The 15,922-nt window shown below is 40.4% G+C and overlaps 1 protein-coding gene across 3 annotated transcripts in view; it reads left to right on the top strand.

The window, feature by feature from the left end:
• The window catches only part of C5H10orf90 (chromosome 5 C10orf90 homolog), a 70,847-nt gene extending 60,127 nt beyond the window's left edge, over positions 1-10,720 (top strand). For all 3 annotated transcript variants that reach the window (XM_076339217.1, XM_076339218.1, XM_076339219.1), the window contains 3 exons: positions 7,577-7,640; positions 9,143-9,242; positions 9,810-10,720. In XM_076339217.1, the coding sequence (XP_076195332.1) occupies positions 7,577-7,640; positions 9,143-9,242; positions 9,810-9,848 (203 nt within the window). In that variant the 3' untranslated portion in view covers positions 9,849-10,720. The remainder of the gene's footprint in view (positions 1-7,576; positions 7,641-9,142; positions 9,243-9,809) is intronic.
• The last annotated feature ends 5,202 nt before the right edge of the window (positions 10,721-15,922 follow it).

Genomic DNA, 15,922 nt, shown 5'->3' with positions numbered 1-15,922 from the left:
CAGGGCAGTTGCTTTGCCACATTCCCATAGCCATTGGTATTTTATTTGGTACTAGTACTACTGGTTCTCCTGTTCTCCCTGCTAGTCTTAAAAAATGTCTGCCAAATGCAGCCCGCCCGCAGGTTTCTTGGTCTCGGGAAGCTGGCTGCTCTTTCACAGCAACACACATTGAAACAACATTTGAAATTAAGAACCCAGGAGGGTACAGTGATGACCTGGAAACTTGCTTAAGTATACAGCATTGTATTGATGGCACCTCTAGGCTTCAGGGTGTGACCTTGTGGTTGTTTTTTTCAGTCTGATAGTTTCCTCCTGTCTCATTTTTTCTCTTTCCTGATGTCTTTGGGATTTGTGGAGGTAGAGGTCTTTATGGCTCTGAGGTTCATAGGACTCATTGCCAGCACACCCTCATACATTTTCCCGTGGTCTTTTTTGTAAGAGCAGGTTGGCTGATGAGTTTAATTTCCACTGACCCCGACACAGTGACCCCAAGGATGGATTATAAGTGCATTTGTGGCTGGGCAGGAGCAGAGTGTCTCTGTGTAAGCCCGAGGTGCTCACAGAGCAGGTCTCTGCAGCATACTTGCTGCAAGCACTGGCAATAACATTAGTTATCTGATTAGTTTTCCACCACCAGAGGACATTCCCTGACCCAGTTGCCCATGTACACATCCATGCCCGCACGGGAAGATGGCACAGGAGGGAGAGAGGTGGGACTCCCCTCTTGGGTGGCAGTCTGCTTTCATGCAGACATAAATGGGGGTTAAACTGCAGCCCAAGGTGTTTCCCTCTGCACTTGACAAGTTTGCTGCAATTATATCTCTCTGAAATAAGCTTGTTACATGCACTTCACTCTGGACTTGCAGCTTTTATTTCAATAAAATAATTTTCATCCAGAAAAAAGAGCAATGTCCTTCAGAGATTTCTCTCTACCTGAGATTATTCTACCAGACTAAAGTGTCTTTACTGATAATATGAAATTATTAGCTAGCACAGTTTTCCAATGTTTTGACAGTGTTGTTACAACTTTAATTTCTTGTAGGACAAAGAAATAATTGGCATTCAACATCATTTCCACATAAATACCAACATCTGTGCAGTTTCCATTTACCTCCTTATTCTCAAAAAAACCAAGTTGTTTACTATTTTTAATTGTAATTCTCGAGCAGGATTTTATGAAATGCTGAAAGTAATCTTAGAAAAATGAAAATGTTTATCCTGCAGAAGATTTTATCGTCACAAGAGCACTTTGAAGGCAGAGAACCTGCAAGTCTCACTCTAGCCTTTGTGCTGTGTAATGTGTACTGCTAAATTTTGAGAGTGCTAATTAGTCCAAGATAGACTACTCTGCTGTTGACTATGTCGAACAAATTAGAGATCCCACTGTGACGAACTGAATAGAAACAATGTTCAAATAACTGGATTTAAATCTCAAAAACCGTAATGTAATTACTTCAGTGACAGGACTACCAGCTGTTTATAGGCCTTTAAATCTGCATAATGAACAGCCTTGTGATCTTAGTGTACACAAGCACTTTCAGAGGTTTAAAAAAATTTCTCAGGCACATATGTTTTTTTCATACCTTCCATTTCCCTTTCCTTTGAGAGGGAGTGGTTCATTGGAAATGGCAATACAAGTTGAACGTTACCATTCAACCCCTACCGTGGTGCCTGCTGTGTTTCTCTGGATTTATATCCAAATCCTGTATCTTTAGTAATATTTTGGAAACAAGTTTATACCTCCTCAGTCATGCTTCTAAACCATTCCAAAAAGCTTTATTGTAACTGCAAAAGCCTGGAGGGTGAGGATTGCTGTTTGTTTATTTATGTTTTCAAGGGGTTGGTTTCTTGAGAAGCTCTGTGCCAGGGAGGTTTTGATTTGGACTGTAGAGAGAGGAGAAGACAGCAATCAGAGAATTTGCCATAAGTATGCAGCCGGCAAATCCTGCAGCTGCTAACATGCATCCTCGTGGTCTTCAGACGCCATTGGTGGCTGATGAGTTGTTTGCAGCCACCAGCCCATCTCTGTTCATGTGTGACTTTAGTTGTGCCATTTCTCGGGTTCCTTTTTCCCATCGAAACTCATAGCTAGCAGCAGTGCCACTGATACTGTTGGCACCTGGCCTCTTGGTTAAGGCTGACAGCTCTGAATAAAGACTAAGCTGCAGTCAGGTAATTGAATTAGGAAGAGGAATTACCTATTTTTATGATATTAGTATTCATCATATTGATTAGAGCAGGGCCTATGAATCAGCTAAACACGGCAGCACATTGCAGGTCACTGGCAGTGGGTGACATGGTCCGTCGGGAGCTCAATGCTCGGACTCACTGTGATGACAGGGGAGGAGGTGATGCAGTGAATGGGGTGACCAGCATGTCCCCTCCGTGCCCTCATCCTTGCGAAGGGGGGAGATAGCCAGCCTCTGTGGAAGGAAGGTGGCAATAAATTGGAAAGTCTTCAAATATGAAGAGTTTTCTGGGTGGATGATGACAGCGTTGAAACAATGTACCTTATAATGGGTGACTCATGAAGTTCAGTCAATTTGCTGGGGAACAATTTCATTGGAGTCTTGAAGTAGCCAAACAGAAAACTGAATTTTTGATGATGGACTTTTTAATCCAGGAACAAAAGGTCTGATTTTACCCATGATTAGAAATTTAAACTAAAGAAGTCGGGATTAAGAAGCTGGTGCAAATATTACCAAAGATGAAATTAATCTTTTGATGAACTTACCAAGATCTGTCATATCTTCTTCATTATTTGCTAGTTTTTGAAAGAAATTTTATGCTTTTCAAGACTACATGGTCTAATCAAACAAGAATGATTTAGGAAGGCCAGGTGAGATGCTAATTAATTTTTTTTCTGGATGAAATCCATGAATGTTCAGGTATCATTTGGACAGAGGGGACTGAAATCTTCTGCATCATGCCCAAAATTAATTTAGTATGAAAATGTTTTCATAAACCTGTAAACTTTACAGCTTTTTTAGAGATAATAGTGATGTTTTCCATTGTTAAGGCTGAAATATTAAGGAGGATTACAAGTCTCAATAGCCACAGTGTAGGACAGACCTGAACAGCCGGAAAGCCCATGAACCACCTTCCTGTGGGTCCTCTTGGGTGAAGGACCACTTTTGAGCTTCAGCATTTCTCGGAGATGAGCAGAAAGTCCAGGCAGTCTTACCATCAAACATTTAACTAATGGGTTATTGCATTTTTTATAAATAATACCAAAACCTCATCTGTTGACTGCAGCTGAAGTAAGTCATTGCATGAAGTCATTGACACACAACGTGCAAAAGTCTGAGCAGCACCCCTGGGTGTAGGCAGTAGTTTATATTCTCTGGATGAATTCCCAGTCAAGTGCTATGGGCATGCTAAGCTGAATGCCACCTTGACATTTATCTCAGATTCAAGGCTAATTTACTTTTTAGGGGAGTGTTGATTTAAAAAAGCAGTGTCTAAAAAAAATCTTTTCTATCTTAGGACTTCTCTGGGCGAATGGGCTTTTGGTGAATTATTTTTTCAGTTCAGTAAAAAAGCAACTTAATTAGAGAACCACCACTATCAGTGCTTTGCTTTTCAGGGACTGGCAACACATCCTCAAAGGCACATTTTAGCTCCTAACAAACTTTGAGAATTTGCATTCATGTTGGGAGAAAATGTATGTGTATTCTGACGGGCAGAGTTTAGCCTTTGATAAATTTTGCCACTCTTTTTCTTTTTTAAGTGTTTCAGTGATTTAGTGGTAAATAGGAAGTCAGGGGACAGTTCCAAGACAATCATTTTATCTGTTCTCTGTCTAAACATTTACTAACTTCCCAAGCAGGAAAGTTACTCATCTTGTCTGAAGTGCAGTTTAGCATTAGTTAAAGTATATTGCAGTGATGACCCATTTACCTTCATTTACATCTTGCTGAAGTGGCTTCTTTCTCCCACTATGGAGATGTCAGACCACTGTTGCACACAGTGTTGGTGTAAATACCAGAAGCTCAGTAGTTTCACAAGGCTTGAATAAAACACCAATGAAGTGTTTCATGCCTATCTGTCTATACTTTTTTTAACTGTGGTGCATCACTGGAAATGCTGAATGTCTGCTTTGAAATTCCTTCTTTTCTATCCTTCAGAATAGTTTTCTCCAAAAGTAATACAAGGCTATGAAATTTGATAAAGAACTTCTTTGATAAAATGCAATTTAGGAGACTATCAGCCTGGGGAATTGTCCACTTTATGCCCCACTTTGATCCTGGCTTGGCAGGAAAGAATGTTGATTCAGGTCTTCATGATGTGTTTGGCAGGTTATTATAGCTCTGAATGTGTGCTGCTCTTCCACTTTGAAATACGCTTTCTTCTCGGTATTGAATATTAACAAATATTTAATGCACGTATGATTTTTATTTTCTCCTTTACACCAATTTTTATTTATTTTTCATTTAATTTTTGAATTCTAATCCTAAAATCCATCAAGGATTAGCCTTATTTCTGCTTGATGCTTGCATGTGACCTTTTTTCTTATACATAGTGACCTGAGAGTGAGCCGAGAGATACTACATGAATGTTTACCCCTAAGTATTAACCTTTTGTTAGCTGCTTCACAAAGGTTATTTTTATAACCAAGGTAGATTTATTTTTTTCTTGGAGGATTTTCCTGAGAGTCTCTTTTTAATCCCCTTCAAAGCCACCCGCACAGCCACATACCTAGTTCCAGGCAGAATCGCAGGCAGTGATGGGTGTGATGCCCTTCAAGACCATTTCCGTGCCATCAGGAGAGGATTATTCTGGAGGAACAGCTCCAGCACCTGCATAGCTCTTGGCCTCTGTGGTGCTTCTCAGCACTCAAACACAGAGGCCAGCCTGTCTTAGTGACTTGTAGAAAAAATACAGATTAGCTTGTCACACTGTTTACAAGATAGGTCACAGGCCTGCAAATTCCCGCCTGGGTTTTTCATCCCTCACATGTTCTGGTGGCTACGCACAGAGGTCTGGAAATGTTAATGTGTCATTAACAGCTTTTATTTAGGAAAAAAGGAGGTGATCCCTAAAACAATTAGTTTTGTTCCAGAAATCCTACACCTGAGAATTCCTGGAATAAAAGTTCGTAAGTTTGAGTGGCTGTCACTCGCAGTGCATAGGAAATGATATAAAGCCCAGGCTCTGTGCTGGTTAGTCATGCTGTCTGATAGTATCACATCTTGGGAGAGGTCCGCCTTGACTTACTGTGTGAGGGCTTGGTGCAGGTAGTGCAGGTTTCTGCTGGGGTGTTACTTCCAGTGCCCTCAGATGCTCTTCTGTGCCCAAGGACAGGGGAACATGCAAGGAACTGGTTGTGACATCAGGGATCTCATACTGAGGACCATATTACCACACAGACAAAAAAGATGCCTGAATTTGCTGTGCAGCATGAAGTGCCTCCTATTTTTGTTTTAGTGCTGCAGAGAACCCCTAGTGATGGCTTTAGATGATTTCAGACTGATCCCGTGCCATTCTCTGGGTTAGAGGACATGCCTCGTGGGAAGGGATGCATCCTGCAATCCTGAGCTGTCAGAATGAGGTGTGCAACCTTGAGCAGCAAGGGACTATGCTGAAGCTGCTCTGAAGTGTGCTGGGATCCACACTGGTCCCAGAAAATCAATGACCCTGGACCCTAATCTTTTGCCAGAACCATCTGGATCACAGGCAATCTGCTCCCTTAAGTTTCAGGGTTATTTGGACAGCAATAGTATCCAAGTGTTTATTCCTTTTAGGTTAATGAACATGTAAATGAACATAAAAACATTAATAAATAAAAGGCAAATTATATTTTCCTAGCAAATTGAGCATGTTGCTTGTGTGTACTGAAGATTTAATAAGCACGATTAAGTGTAGACAACTGCTGAGTGGAGAAAAGTTAGTCCTCAGGCAGAGGAGGCTTCACAGCCTCCCCTCCTTTCTCAATTTGTGTTTTGAAAACTGTACCAGTTCAGAATAGGAACTGCTGCAAAGCTCCCTTTTATTTTTACATTGAGATACAACAGTGATCTTAAAGGACATGTCATGTTTTCCTGAGTAACACAGTGATCTGAGTACAACTTTGCCTCTAGGTGTAGCCCTGTAAACTGCTCGGAGCTGTTAGGTTGCTAAGACATCTCCCATAAATATCCCTGAACCATTTGGTGTCTTAAACAGCGGGGGAGCAAACCTGGTGGGGAAGGGGTCTTTTTTGGGTAGTGGTCACTGGGTCTGCTCAGGGCCAGCGTCTGCACTGGGCAGTTCTGGAACAAATTATTCTCTGTATTTACTTCCCTGCCTTGATTACTGTATTTTGTCTCTTCAGTGAGATGGCAGAAAGAGGCCAACGTGGTGCCTGCTGTGATATATATTATGTTTTCTAAACTTCCTTCGAAAATGGAAGATCTTAAAAGTTTGCACATATATTTATCTTATACATATGTTCTGCAAATATACTGGCAAATACCTTTGATGTTCACATTACTGTGACTACACAGGGCATCATACCCCTGTCCTCAGTGCCCCAGGGAAACCGCCCGGGTGTAGGCAACACTCTGGTCTTCCTTGTATTCAGAGACCAGAACGTAAAACCATTTCTTTCATACACCTGAACTGAGAAGCTCAAGTTACAACTATCCACATTGCCTGTGTGCATCAGGGCGGCAGCTTGTGCACCGCAGGGATGTTCCTTCCCCTCCTCTGGATGTGTCCTGCCATACGGAGGGGAGACCCTGCCCCTGTCTCCCCACTTTTCTTTTGTTGTCTTGGTGTAAATCTAAATAACGTAGCTGTGCAGACAGCAGTCCTCTCCTTCCTCCTCTCCCTGATAAACGTGGTTAGACACAGTCTCCTTCATCAAGAATCAGTTCTGATTACAGATTTACTGGCTTCCCACCTTGTACGAACACCATCTCTTCCCATTCAGAAACCATTTTTGCAAGGAAGGTGTTAAAATCACCTATTCCTGAGACTCACTGACTGCTAAGATCAGTAATTATTTTCCCGTATCCGGGGAAATGCTGATTGGAATTATCACAGATATTTTTATATTTGATCATGAGAGTAATATAATTTTCCTCCTCCTAACGCTCGGCATAATTATTCACAGCCCTGCAAAACAGGTGTAAATTGAATTAGAAATGATCGTACCAGGCCAGGTTCCCAACATACATCGGCTGAGGATGCGGCCAGTGTGCAGAGGTGTGATTGCCTGCATGAGCATGTGAGGAAAATAGATCACTTGATATAGCAGAAATCATCACTGGTTCTTGATCTGAATAAAGGGCGTACACAGCTGCATGTGACAATGACAAAAGTCATATGCATTTAAAATAAATGAACTCTGCAATGAAGGTGGTTGCTATGGGTCTTATCCATCCTTCCCTTTCTGTAGGGCAGCTTCAGGAATGAATTCAGGTCCAGATGAAGTTGTTAAATGCCTTTCCATTGACCTGTGGAGATTTGGATCTGGCTTTAAGCCATCAAAACTTTAATCTGAAATATCACATCATGACTACATGGAATGTCACATTTAAAATTTCAGTAAATGCAGATTCCTCCAATATTAACTTTATTTTCCCTCTGCTAGATAACCTCTTCAAACCAAAGGAAAGATTCATTCCAGAGAAGGAGATGCATATGAGATCTAAAAGGTACAAACTGTTTCAGAGTTCACTGCAAATCACTGCCATCTCACATCTAAGGCAGCATATTTCCACGTCATCTTCATACGCTGGAGAGTGGTTCTGTCACGCTGCTTGCCATGCTTTTGTGTAATGCTCATGTTTTTCTTCCACTGTATCAGTTTTAGCAGGGCCTGTAGCGACAGGACAAGGGGGAATGGCTTTAAACTAAAAGAGGGTAGATTTAGACTAGATATAAGGAAGAAATTTTTTACGATGAAGGTGGTGAAACACTGGAACAGGCTGCCCAGAGAAATGGTGGATGCCCCATCCCTGGAAACATTCAAGGTCAGGCTGGACGGGGCTCTGAGCAACCTGATCTAGTTGAAGATGTCCCTGCCCACGGCAGGGGGGTTGGACTAGATGACCTTTAAAGGTCCCTTCCAACCCAAACTATTCTATGGTTTGGGTCAGCCCTGCCCTTTCAGCATTCTTTTTCTAGCAGCTTCAGATGGCATGGGGTACCCATGGTGTGAAAACTAAGTCCCTAAGAGGTACCTCATGCTGGACCTTCAAAAATGTGAGCAGTACAGTCATTCTGGTTTTTTTTTCATCCTGATTATGGCATGTAGTGTGGGAATTACAGCAAACTCTTAGAAACGTGGTGTCTGACCTTTAACTGCATTGCACTTCATGCCATCGTTTATAGCAAGGAAAGCTGCAAATGGCTACCATGCAGAATTCACCCCATTTTTAAGATTGCTCAAAATGTGACCCATTTCTCTTCTCCAAAATACAATCTCCTGGCTGAGTGCAAGCCAAAACAGGCTACTTCAAGAACTCAGTATTGCAAAATAGTAGGAGGAAAAATCAGAACTAACAGCCATTTTATACATGCAAAGAACAGGACTACTGCGAAGGAAGGTCTGACTTTCTTTTCAAACCCCTGGGAATTTTATCATGGATTTCAATGGAAAAAGATCAGACCAGAAGTCACCTTTCTGAGGGCAACTCATGTTATTTTTAAAATGGACAGATTATGTTTTTGTTAGTAAAGAGTTCCTAATGACAGTGAAAAAATGGTAACAGTCTACAGTCTTACAAAGATGGTTTTCTTATATTTTAGAAAAATACTTGAAAATAATTGCTTGGTATTAATTTTGTGACATAAATATAAAAAAGTGTACAGGCCAGATTCTGGTTTGAATTATGTTGCTATAAATCAAAACCAACTCCACTGAGCTCATTAGAAGCTACTCCAGAATTATGCTGCTGCATTGAGATAACCTGATCCTGTCTCTTTCTTTACTTTTTAGTCCAAAATTAGAAGTGTTTTTCAGCAAGTCAGATTTTATATAAAAAAATTATTGTTAATAATTTATAATTCCCGTGCCATAAATCTAATTCAAGTACTTAGAGATGCCCATTAATGACAAGTATTGCATTGAAGGTAAATATTTCCTATAGGAAAAACAAATTATTTACAAGTCCCAAGGGTGACGTGTGAAGTTAACTTTCTAAATTCATTCCAGGATTTATGACAACTTACCTGAAGTAAAAAAGAAACAAGAAGAAAAACAGAAACGGATCATCATCCAGAGTAACAGACTGCGTGTTGAGATCTTTAAAAAGGTAAGGATCTACTCTGAATGCCAAGTATAGTTTTGTAACCCTTCTTTACCTGTGAAAGGAGTCCGTAGAGGCAGCACCTGCCTGGAAAGCCTGTGCTAACCATGTGCAAACCCTGAGAGCAAAGGATGTTTTTTAAATCTTGTCTTTGGGGTTAGGCACTTCTTTAAACTTGCATTAACAGCTGAACCTTGTGTTGGAATAAGCACCCAATACTTTTTTTTTAAAAAATGAGTAATTATTTAGTTGTGGTAGAAAGCTGCATTAGCGCAGTTAATCCAGGTGCAGATCTGAGGCATTCCCAGGTAATCCTGCTCCACGCTGCACACAAGTACCATTTTTTCCTTGTTTAAGTGCACTATTCCTCCACGTAATTACACCCTTCCTGCCCAAGGTGGAAAAGCTTTCAGTGCCTTTTTTTTTTTTTTTTTGAGCAATGTAGCCAGTAGATTTGAGGTCTGAGAATGCTAATACCATCTCACCTACAGTATCACTGAAGATTTCTACAGTTATAGCCACCTCATGTATTTTAATGGTATCTTAACGGTGTTTTGCATTTTTTTTTCCTAGCAATTACTGGACCAGCTCCTTCAAAGAAACACAGAGTGACGAAGGATTCTCTTCTCCATCATCCTGCTTGAATCTTGAATGCCTTTGACTGCTAGATAAGCCATAAAATTTACTGTTATCTCAATTACCTGGAATTATTTTTCTTATCTTTGGCTCTTTATATAAAGAAAGATAATTTATATTTCAATTGAAATTTTAAGGCAACTTTCAAGTAATCAAAAACAGTCTAAAAGGGAACACAGCTATTTCAGAGCATCACATTTGGTCAGTTGACCCAGAGGAAATAATTTTAAGAATTTTTAATGCAAATACTGAATTACAGTGGTATCATTTATCTTAATCTTTTAAAAAGTATACATTTCTGTAGCAATAGAGCTGGCTTTATAAGACCTGGAAAACTTATTTCTCTGAAGTATTCTATTAATTGATTTCCTGTGAGTTAAATCCTTGAAGTAAAGAAAAATGAATATCATTATTTTTTATGTTTAGAAACTAGCTGAAATAGCATTACCACATAATCATAGCAGCAGCAGTTTCACATTAATATTTAACATACCAAAAGGGACCAATATTTTAGCTCTCTGAAGAACTCTATTCCTGTTTATATAGTGAATCTACATAGCAAGCTTACCTGTTAAAGAGCAATATTTAAAAATTTGATTATAACAGTGTTTTTCATGTTTTTCACTGTAATATATACTTTACTCCACTTCTGTGAGCATTAAGTATTTATAGAAATGGCATATTAAGAAGTGGTGCCAAGAAGTATGTTTGCATCAAAACTGCAGAACTAAAACCATCTGTAATGTTTCCTCCAAAAATATTTAAATCTTTATTTGTACATTTTGGAAGTAAAAACAACCAGCTTACAAACCAATGGAGTTTATTTATGGAATAAAATATGAATATAATATTAATCCAACTGCTATGTTTTTATTTGGTACTGTTAAATATAACACAGTTATTGAAACTGCTTGAGAAGTCATGCCTTTGTATGCCATAAATCCTATGGTAAAAAATATTGCTCATAAAAATCATTGCAAGTGTTAACCTCTGTTGCATGAACACTCAATTGAGTGTGTTTGAATGAGGCTGGAATTTGGCCTTTGATATCTATGCTTTATTTTTCTAATCTAGCCTGAGATGTAAGGTCAGGTTTTTTGGAAGAGGGATGTTTGTGAGCTGGGCTTTGGCCACTGAGATAGCCTCCAGCTGCATGACCTGTGCTGGACACAAGGAACCTATGTTCTGTGCTCTGACTGTCTCTGTTAGATTACTTTGCCTCTTTGTATTTCAGCTTCCCAGTTTGTAAAGTAGGATTAATGATGTTAATTTTTGCTCACAGAGAAGATAGAGATTTATTGAACAAATATATTACATTCCAGATCGGTATTTTTAAAAACTTGTCAATTAGTTCAATACATTTTGAGAGGGCATGTAAGGTAAGGTAATGCTGGCTATGAGGAAGAAACTGCCAGGGTTCTTCCCCAAAAAAAGTCTTTTTAACCAAGCAAGTAATGCTGTACTGGGAACTGAAGTCAGGGCTTGACCACACATAGCTCCAAGTAGAACTTGTAAAAGGGTCTGCAAGAAGGAGCATCCTCCAAGCTTCACAGCTCAGCTGCGTGGTAGATCTGCTCTCCTGTGGGTTCATTGATCCCTCTTGCTGCTCTCCAGGAAAAACATGTGGCCTACCTCTAACAGGAGGGCCTTTATCTCTCTGGTGGACTTCTGGGTCTCCACCACAGAGTGATAAATTATAGCTGTAAACACACCCACACACATGGTCTCCTAGACTTTCAAGCTTTCTTCCAGTTATAGCTCACTACAACAACTAGAGATATTTGCTATAGAAGTCAGTGCCAAAATCCCGTTTGATTTCAGTAGGAACCTAGCATTTTTCCCCCTTGGTTCCTTAGTATCTAGTTTCTTGACTTCAGAGAAATGCAGCTTTGGTTCATCAAGTTTGCACCCTTCAGGAGAATTATTTCCTGCACACATCCATAGAGAAATACTATATATATTTAAGCCTGCTTTACTGTATACATTTAAGCCTGCTTGTAGTCTTACCCTAGAGCCACAGCAAGATATTTTGGTATGGAGACAAGACATTTGGTATTTGATATCCGTGGGGATCTGGATGGATTGCAGAGGAACACTCAGCAAGACACTCTCAGCCTGGGTCAGGGATGTCCCTTGGTATGGGACTGATATGTAGTGCCACCAGGAGAAGAGAGCCCCAAAACTTTTCCCACTTCTTCTCTGGCAAAGCAGAACAGCCAGAGCCTTCCTCGTTGGGAGTGAAAGAGTATTTTACATTGAAATCAGACATTTGTCCTGCAGGATGCCCAGGAACTAAAGGGAGATGGCTTAATCTAACTGCCATAATATATCCCTGCTCCACGCCCATACAATTTTATATGCATATGTAAATGCATGTAAATATATATGCATATTTGACATGCTTCTCACTGTCTGGCTGAGAATATCAAACGGAGGAGCTGATCCTCCTTAGAAATCACAGCGTCCAGGTCCCCGTGAGGAAAAGAACCACGTGAGCAACTGGGATGAACAGCACAGGGTTGGTGTGACATGGCTCAGCCTGGTTCCTGCCCCTTGGCACCCCCATTGGCGTGCTGACCAGGGCAGGACATTTATTAACTGACCTGGTTTCCTCTTGTTTCTGCTGACCATTCTTGGAGACAGGGTACCGCACTGGCCTGCTGCATCCTTACCTCCCCTGGCTCATGAGTAACTGCACCTTCTCACAGACTTAAAGAAGTGCACTATTGACAAAATCTTTTGGCTTTGTAGAAGGGTTATTTCCAAATGTTGTTTTTTTTTTTTTTCTCTAAATGCAATTTTCAAAATCTGCAGGACAAATATGTGGCAATTTGAGGTGGAAATTCTCTTGTATAAATAAGCTTGGGAATATACCTAGTGAGCAAAGTACGTAATGCAAATCACTGTCTGGGAATGTTATATAATATGAAACCTTTGCTTCAGAAAACCAAAAATTATCTCTGTTGCAAACCTAATTTCTCTTTCTGGGCCTCAGAAAAGAAGGTATCTGGTAATGTATCCAGCAAACAATTCTGACATTCATTTCAGCTCTACAATCCAGTCATTGTAATAGAAAATAGACTGTACAGGAAAATGTTACTTCAGAAAAACATGAGCCTCACAGGCTTAGCCCTATACAAGAAGGCATCAACTTAATGAAGTTTAAAGTTAGGAAAAAAATTGGCGTAATTTCAGTTTGGACTTGCAGGCATTTCAAAGTAAAGAGTACATTTGCCATCGGATAGTACTCGACACAGAAAACTCCCCAGCCTAAATTGGAGATCACCCACACTCGTCAAATACTGGAATTTTCCTTCTTGTTGGATGCTGTTTGAGTTCGGGTTCTCCAGCTGTCAGCCCATCCCTGTGTCTGCAGGAGGGACACATTTTCCTGCTGGTACAACTATACAAGGATTAACATCTCTGGTAATAGGCATTGCCATTTGTTCCACATCTCCCTCCTTGGGTCATCTCTTTTCACACTGCTGATTTGTACATGCCCGCAGAACAGTATTTAATAATGAACGTTGGTTGGGGTGACATGTTGAGATGGTTTTGGGGCGTTAAGGCACAGAGCCTACATAGGCTTGCCAACACATTGACTTGGCGTTCTCCTTCCAAAGCAGAAAGCCTCTTAGTAGGGTTGAAGTTTTGCATTATTCAAAATGGAGCCCACATGGGGAATGCACAGTGTTTTAGGTGTGCAAGACATGGTGTTTGTTTGCTTGTTGGCATCATTAATTTCATCTGACAGAAATACCTCATTAAGGGTTGAAAGTCATTGCAATGTAAAGCACTGAGGGTTACAGTATTCTGGGGATTTATTTTAAACCCAAATATTTTCCTGTGTATGTGTATGCAAGTCATTAGTTACTTCTCCAAGTTTACTCAGCTGGTCAGATAGATGAGGAGACTGTCTGGGTAAGACTTTTTAGGAGTTTTGTTGTTGTGTATCTGGGATTGGTCACGTTAGTGTAATGTTTTCTGTGAGAGAGCTGATTTACAAGGAAAACAACACAGAAAAGCAGGGATAAAGTTTCTGGCAGCTCTCTCCAAAGGAAACCATTCCCTGATACATCCACCGCAGTAACAGCTCCGTGGCTAAAAATACCCCAGCTTGCCTCGTCTGTAGAGATGTTTGCCCCTTTGACTTCAGGGACAAAAATGCCTGTGTGCTTTGATGGGTGTATAATTATCTTTCCAGGAGCATTGACTGGCCACTTGTTCACTGACAGAGTAGATCAGTACACAGGGTTGTCCCACAGGGTCATATTTCATCAAGCACCATGACTTAAGCCTGTGTAGTTTATTACTCAGTATGCTTCTTGCTGAGCTGGGTTACGGCCGGCTGGATGCCTGTGAGATGCCCTCACTGTGCTCCTCCGCTGACGTGACCACAGGTCAGCATCAGGCAATGGGGGGTTGAGAAGTCCCACCCCCAGCTGAGACCATTCCCAATCTGCAGTCTTCTGAATAAAAGGTGATTAGAAAGCAGTGGCACAAACTAAAATGCAAGGACACCTGAGCATAAAACCAGATTAGAATAAAAGAAGATACTGAAAATCTTTCAAATATACTGTAGGTAGAGAATCTCAATGTAAGCATGAAAATATTTATTAAGCTTTGATTTAAATATGCATCTACTGATATCACAATCACAAAAATCCTTGCCCAAAATCTTTATTCAGAGAGACGAGCCTGAGTGGTGCTAGTCTGCTTATTGATAATGGCATACTAGTGTGTTGGGCTCTGGAAGTGAAACTTATCTCCCAGCTGAACTACCTGGAGGTGTTTTGGGAGGTTATGATTTTCTCTCTTGCAATGTCTGTTCAGCTATGACAAAACTGTTGAACGAAGCATGCCATGTGAAAACACATTTCTATGTTGAAAATAAAAAGCATCCTCTTTTTTAAGTCAAGCATCTTACTTTTCCTAGTTCTCCTTGGCTCCGTACCAAAGCTGTAGGAGGCAGAATTACTTAATATCCATTTTAGATGACCCACAGAATAAGATAATGAGGTTTGTCATCTCCCTACCAGCTGCAGAGTGATTAAAAAAAAAAAAAAAGAAAAAAAAAAGAAACTGCACAAATGTGCTCATGGTACACACAATTATATAAAATTAGTAAATAGGAAAAGTGCAATGAACTGCTTGAGGTTTGTGTTGCATAGATAGGAAAATGAAAAAGAACCCCTAATTGCAGAGATTTTTTTTTTTTTTAGAAATTGGTCACAGTGATGTACTTTTAGACTTCATGTTTTAAATAATTTTATCTCCTACAGTATCTTATAATGGCTAGACTTTAGTTAATATATAATTAAAGGAAGATGCTTATGCAAACACCTATTACATGTAGGCTGCTCCACGGTTGTAGAATTACTGCAGGTCTGCAATTGGCTTGAGAAATTGCCGGTAGAAAATGGCAAAGACCCTTTTGAAACCATTTGAGCTTCATCTTCTCTCTTGGGCCATCTGTTAATATGCCATCTCATGTGCTCTTGCAGCTCTTGAAATTGTGCTTGACGAATGAGGAGACTTCCATTTTTATTTCACATTTCTGTGATTTGTTAGAACTTTTTGTTCCCTAAAGTAAGTGAGCACTTCGTATCCCCTTCTGGGGTGATGTGGGGAAAGCTAATAAAGGTTGTGACCAAAGGGTGGTCATGGGAATGGTGTCCAGACTGAACTTGGACTAATCAGAAGATTGAGCAACCTAGTCTAGTGGAAGGTGTCCCTGACCATGGTGGGGGGGTGGAACTAGATGGTCTTTAAGGTCTTTTCCAACCCAACCCATTCTATGATTCTATGATTACCTGATAATGGTGTCTGAAAGAAAGGTCCCTCAGCAATCATTTTAATGAATTGTAATATATAACTGTGGCCAGGGAGTTTAAAAAAACCCACCATATTCAGGACAGAAGTCTGGTTTTGTAACTGGGTTGTTCTCTGAAATTGTGTCACTGCAGAAGGAGGCAGGGAGATAGGCTAGAGATGGACACGTGCCATGATTTGGGGAAGAAATGATGAGGAAAGGACAGTGCTCTTCTCCA

This window comes from Aptenodytes patagonicus, chromosome 5 (genome assembly GCF_965638725.1).
Source record: "Aptenodytes patagonicus chromosome 5, bAptPat1.pri.cur, whole genome shotgun sequence".
Taxonomy (NCBI): Eukaryota; Metazoa; Chordata; class Aves; order Sphenisciformes; family Spheniscidae; genus Aptenodytes; species Aptenodytes patagonicus.
The sequence above is the reverse complement of the archived record's forward strand: the minus strand, read 5'-3'. Positions and strand labels throughout refer to the sequence as shown.